Genomic DNA, 6511 nt, shown 5'->3' on the forward strand with positions numbered 1-6511 from the left:
ACACACATACACACACACACACACACACAATCATCTATAACTGTAATAATCAACACACTCCTTTTCACAGTATTATAAAACATATGCTGACCTGGAAACATATGCTGTGTAAAATACAAACTCCTTAATAATGTGTGCAGTGGAGAAACTTTGAAACGAAGTTCTGTCTCCAGCTCTTATCCTATGTTTTAAAATGAACAGTGTGTTTGTAAATGTAAACATGTGCTTTTGTAAGCTTAAGCACTGTACTTTTTTAAAGCATAAACACTGTGCTTTTTTATGTTTCTGGTTCTCTGTAGCAAGAGCTGGTGTATTTCACATTTGGTCGCAATGCCTGTTTGGGCCACACGGGGGCGCTGGAGCTGATGTTGCAGCGCTGGAATGAAACCCAGCTCTGGGTGATGACTGAGGTTTTACTCTGTCCCACACTCTGCAAACGCGTTCAACTCTTCAAGAAATTCATCAAAATCGCAGCACAGTTAGTGTTACACACACACACACACACACACACACACACACACATACACACACACACACACACACACACACACACACACACACACACACACACACACATACACACACACACACACACACACACACACACACACACACACACATACACACACACACACACACACACACACACACACACAGACACACACACACACACACACACACACACACACACACATACACACACACACACACACACACACACATCAAACAACAACAAAAGAATGGTCTGTGCTTGTTCTCATATATAATATTCATTTCACTCCATCTGTATATAACTCATATATGCCTTATCCCTGCACCTTATCTGTGAATATTGCCTTGTCATTAATTTCTCTTTATTATCTGTATATATTTCATGTTTATATAACCATATATCACATATACTCTCACCTGTAAATATTGCCTCGTCAGAACCTTATTCTACTGTTTACACTTTCTGGTTCGATGTAAAACTGTGTTTCGTTGTACTTGTACTATGTGCAATGACAATAAAATGGAATCTAATCTAATCATGCACTCATACAGACTTTGTTCATCAGAACAACACACATATTTGCAGAGAAACTCACACTCTTTTTCACAGTTAGTTTTCACAGTTAGTCAGAGTGATGGGTTATAAAACAAAGTCTCTCTCTTTCTTTCTGTTTCTGTGTGTGTGTCTGTGTGTGTGTGTGTGTGTGTATTAGCTGTAAAGCTCAGAGGAATCTAAGTGCTGTCTTTTCCATCATTATGGGTCTGAATACTGCAGCCGTCAGTCGACTGAATCAGACATGGGAGGTGAGAAAACATAACAACTTTATTTGTGTGTGTGTGTGTGTGTGTCTGTGTAAGTGTGTGTGTGTGTGTGTGTGTGTGTGCGCGCGCGGGCATGTGTGAGTGTGTGTGTGTGTGCGTGTGTGTGTGTGCGTGTGCGGGCGAGTGTGTACGTGTCTTTGTGTGAGTGTGTGAGTATGTGTGTGTGTGTGTGTGTGTCTGTTTGTGTGTGTCTGTGTGTGCGCGGGCATGTGTGTATGTGTGTGTGTGAGAGAGTGTGTGTGTTTGTGTTTGTGTGTTTGTGTGTGTGAGAGAGAGAGAGAAGGGGAGATACTCTGTGGTTGTGTGTAGTTGTAATTTTTCCCAAACATCCATAATTTCTTCTCTCTCTCTTTCTCTCTCTCATCAGAAAGTTCCTGGAAGGTTCAGGAAGCTTTTTTCGGAGTTGGAGACGCTTACTGTAAGTAAATGACGTCCAGGTCTGTGTGTGTGTGTGTCTGTTATTGCTTTAAAAATCCCTTTTTGGAAACATGCACACATAAACATGAGCGCGTGCACAAATGCACACACACACACACACACACACACACACACACACGCACGCACGCACGCACACACGCACACACACAATATACATATATGTTAATGATGTGTCTCCACAGGACCCCTCCCTAAACCATAAAGCCTACAGAGACGCCGTGAAGAAGATGAAACCTCCCAAAATCCCCTTCCTCCCCCTGCTTCTGAAAGGTGAACAGTTCTAGAACACTCCGTATGACTCATTAAAGACACACAGAAAACAGAACAGAGCAGTTCTAGAACACTCCGTATGACTCGTTAAAGATACACAGAACACAGAACAGAACAGTTCTAGAACACTCCGTATAACTCATTAAAGACACACAGAACACAGAACAGAGCAGTTCTAGAACACTCAGTATGACTCATTAAAGACATACAGAACACAGAACAGAACAATTCTAGAACACTCCGTATGACTCGTTAAAGACACACAGAACACAGAACACAGAACAGAACAGTTCTAGAACACTCAGTATGACTCATTAAAGACACACAGAACACAGAACAGAACAGTTCTAGAACACTCCGTATGACTCGATAAAGACACACAGAACACAGAACAGTTCTAGAACACTCCGTATGACTCGATAAAGACACACAGAACACAGAACAGATCAGTTCTAGAACACTCAGTATGACTCATTAAGGACACACAGAACACAGAACAGAACAGTTCTAGAACACTCCGTATGACTCGATAAAGACACACAGAACACAGAACATTTCTAGAACACTCCGTATGACTTGATAAAGACACACAGAACACAGAACAGAACAGTACTAGAACACTCCATATGACTCGTTAAAGACACACAGTATCACACGTTTCCATACCATAAAACTTTATTAAATACTGTTACAACAATGCTTTTACTTTCAGAAAAATTATAACATTTATATTTATAATATAAAGATGTTACACAATTGACCAGAGCAGTGTCAGGGTGTAGGTTCACATTAATCTGTCTTAAGTCAGAAAGCACAGGGCTAATGTTGTAAGACAGTGAAAATGTATGTCCTCTCTCTCTGTCAGATATCACCTTCATTCACCAGGGCAACAAGACCTTTCTGGACAACACGGTCAACTTTGAGAAACTGGTCAGTAAACTACAATTTCTATTTCCATGTAATTTCTCTTTCCATAGAGACACAAATGTCGGGTGATTTCAGTTTGTGGTTTCAGTCTGAGTTGTAATGTGGTGTTTCTCTCGCCCTGTTTTTTCAGCGTATGATTGCAGACACAGTGCGTGTGGTCAGACACTGTCAAACAGGTCACGCAGGTGAGTTTGTCATGTGTGTGTAACTGTCAAACAGGTCACACAGGTGAGTGTGTCATGTGTGTGTAACTGTCAAACGGGTCACGCAGGTGAGTGTGTCATGTGTGTGTAACTGTCAAACAGCGGCCTCACGGTGGACAGATGGACAAACTCATACAGTCAGAACTCTTTACCGAACGACTCTGAGGCCCTGTGTGAGCCCACTTCTGCTCTTAATGTGTTTCCACACTGATACAGTCAATGAGTGTAATGTCATATCACATCACAAATCGCATTTCACATCACAAATCACATCACATATGAGCCTGTCATATCACATCACAAATCACATCACAAATCACATCACATATGAGCCTAATGCCATATCACATCACAAATCACATATCACATCACAAATCACATCACATATGAGCCTAATGCCATATCACATCACAAATCACATATCACATCACAAATCACATCACATATGAGCCTAATGCCATATCACATCACAAATCACATATCACATCACAAATCACATCACATGAGCCTGTCATATCACATCACAAATCTCATCACAAATCACATCACATATGAGCCTAATGCCATATCACATCACAAATCACATATCACATCACAAATCACATCACATATGAGCCTAATGTCATATCACATCACAAATCACATATCACATCACAAATCACATCACATATGAGCCTAATGTCATATCACATCACAAATCTCATATCGCATCACAAATCACATCACATATGAGCCTAATGTCATATCACATCACAAATCACATCACATATGAGCCTAATGTCATATCACATCACAAATCACATATCACATCACAAATCACATCACATATGAGCCTAATGTCATATCACATCACAAATCACATATCATATCACAAATCACAAATCACATCACATATGAGCCTAATGTCATATCGCATCACAACTCACATATCACATCACAAATCACATCACAGATCACATCACATATGAGCCTAATGTCATATCACATCACAAATCACATCACATATGAGCCTAATGTCATATCACATCACAAATCACATATCACATCACAAATCACATCACAGATCACATCACAAATGAGCCTAATGTCATATCACATCACAAATCACATCACATATGAGCCTAATGTCATATCACATCACAAATCACATATCATATCACAAATCGCATCACATGAGCCTGTCATATCACATCACAAAGCTCTCCACACAGGACAGTCCCAGGATCTCTCATGGTTTACACACTAATCAAACAGTTCAATGAGCAGTTCTGTGTTACACTGTCTGTCCATAGTCAGGTTTGGCTGATGGTTGCTGTGGGAACACATTTTATTTGTCAAAGCTGTAAAAAGCTCCAGACGTGCAGAGTGAGACGCCCCTGAGTCAGTCCGGGAGGCACGTTTGTTCTCTCGGTTCCTCAGTCTCATGCTTCAGCGTGTTTGTTCTGTCGGTTCTTCAGTCTCATGTTTCAGCAGTGTTTGTTCTGTCGGTTCTTCAGTCTCATGTTTCAGCAGTGGAGAGTTCAGTTTGTCTTTAACTTTCTTACCCTTTCATTTTCAGTTTCTGATACTAGATCAAACCTCGGACACACTGGCTGAGATACACCAATGATGCAGCCACAAAACCCCCCTCTCTCCTGTGTGTGAAACAATGCTCAGATAACAGTGAATTAGCCTGTGTGGACATTCAATACAGTAGTCAGTTAGACCGGCTAAATATGAAAGGGATTCAGTGAATTAGACTGGTTAAGTATTAAAAGAATGTTGATGAATTAGCTTGGTTAAATGAAAAAAGAGGTTAGAATAGCAATGAATGTCAGTTTGGCAGGTTAAATGAAATTTAAACTTTCATTTAACCTGCAGTGAGTTGACCCGTTTAAATGTGGTAACTGGATCTTTTCACAGGGAGCATGTTGAGTCAGAAGGAGAGCCCAGAGGTGAGAGCCTACGTCAGGTACCTTCACGTCATCGACAGTCAGCAGACCCTGTTTGAGCTGTCCCACCGCCTGGAGCCCAGGGTGTAGGAGACTGGAGCAGGCCAGACCCAGATGGGTGTCTCTGCCTGCAGTGAGCTACAACAGTCTACAGGGAGCGACACTGAGTCAGTCCTACAGGCCACAGAGTCAAAACGCAATGAGACAAACTATATCCACAGGTCTGCTGCTAAACAGAGTTTTTGAGCTGGAGATGGAGTTTCTCTTCCATGGACTTTTCTCCTGCAGATATTTTGATTTTTGTAAATACTCACAGTGGCCAAAGTGCTAGACCTCTGTTCAGATCCATTTCTGTGATTGGCTGATACTGAACTTGGTCAAGATCCAGCCCTGTGATTGGACGATACCGAACTCTGTCCAGATCCAGTCATCTGATTGGCTCATCCTTAGCTTCAGTAGAGACACATTTATTTAGTGCACTGACCTTTCCTCACCCTGGAAGAGAACTGTTTTTTGGGAGACATTTGGGGCCATGTTTGAGTGACAGAAGAGCAGTGTTTCCTGAGCCTGTCTGAGTGGAGCCCTGTGCTGGGGAGGGGTTTATGTTGTTTCATATTTCACTGTGTTTCCTGTATTATGTTTTAAAAAGGCACAAACCCACAAACCAATAGTGTTTTAAACTTTCTCTAGTGTACTGTTACAAATAACACTGATTTGAAATTGGAAACAGAACCGTTTGTGTGTGTGTGCGTATGTTTGTGTGTGTTTGTATCTGCTTCAGATGGTATCTTTGCAGAATTTTGCTGAAATTAGAATGAACTGAAATGCGCTGTGTGTTCCTGTAGCTCATGTGTTTGTGCCACTGGCTTTAGATAATCAGAAAAACATCACAGCCAAGGCAAGACAAACTCTTATTAACACTGACAGTTTACAGTAAGAGTGATGGTACAGATACAGAGTTGACTGTAATCATCACCAAGTACAGGTGCCCACACACCACCATGACATACAAATAGATTCTATATGTTTTCATCTCAGTTTTTCAAACCAATCTGTGAGTTTATTCACTTTCCAAAGAATGATATGTCGCTGAAAATACCACCTTCACACAACTTAAACCACAAACAACACCCTAACTGAAACTGTAAAAATACCATATTAACTGAAACTGTAAGAATACCACATTAACTCTCACTTTAAAAATACCACCTCAAATCAGCTGAAATGAGCAGTGAGGTGAAAGGTGACAGTTTCTCCCTGGGTTTCCTGTGCATGCTGAGCATTGACTGGTAGGACACTGAAATTGATTTATGATGAGAGAATGTGTTAGTCTGATAAAGAAGCAGACTGGGAGATGAAAAGAGAGTGTACTGGTGTAGTGATGTAGGGTTTTGTGTGAGGTCTGAGTGGTTTGGTGATGCCATGGAT

At 41.1% G+C, this 6511-nt stretch overlaps 1 protein-coding gene across 1 annotated transcript in view; it reads left to right on the plus strand.

Annotated features, from left to right (window-relative positions):
* The window catches only part of rapgef5b (Rap guanine nucleotide exchange factor (GEF) 5b), a 44740-nt gene extending 39467 nt beyond the window's left edge, over window positions 1–5273 (plus strand). Inside the window, exons 21-27 of the mRNA XM_030783274.1 lie at window positions 300–478; window positions 1206–1296; window positions 1682–1732; window positions 1935–2022; window positions 2888–2952; window positions 3080–3134; window positions 5055–5273. Of these exons, the coding sequence (XP_030639134.1) occupies window positions 300–478; window positions 1206–1296; window positions 1682–1732; window positions 1935–2022; window positions 2888–2952; window positions 3080–3134; window positions 5055–5173 (648 nt within the window). The 3' untranslated portion in view covers window positions 5174–5273. The remainder of the gene's footprint in view (window positions 1–299; window positions 479–1205; window positions 1297–1681; window positions 1733–1934; window positions 2023–2887; window positions 2953–3079; window positions 3135–5054) is intronic.
* The last annotated feature ends 1238 nt before the right edge of the window (window positions 5274–6511 follow it).

This window comes from Chanos chanos, chromosome 8 (assembly GCF_902362185.1).
Source record: "Chanos chanos chromosome 8, fChaCha1.1, whole genome shotgun sequence".
Taxonomy (NCBI): Eukaryota; Metazoa; Chordata; class Actinopteri; order Gonorynchiformes; family Chanidae; genus Chanos; species Chanos chanos.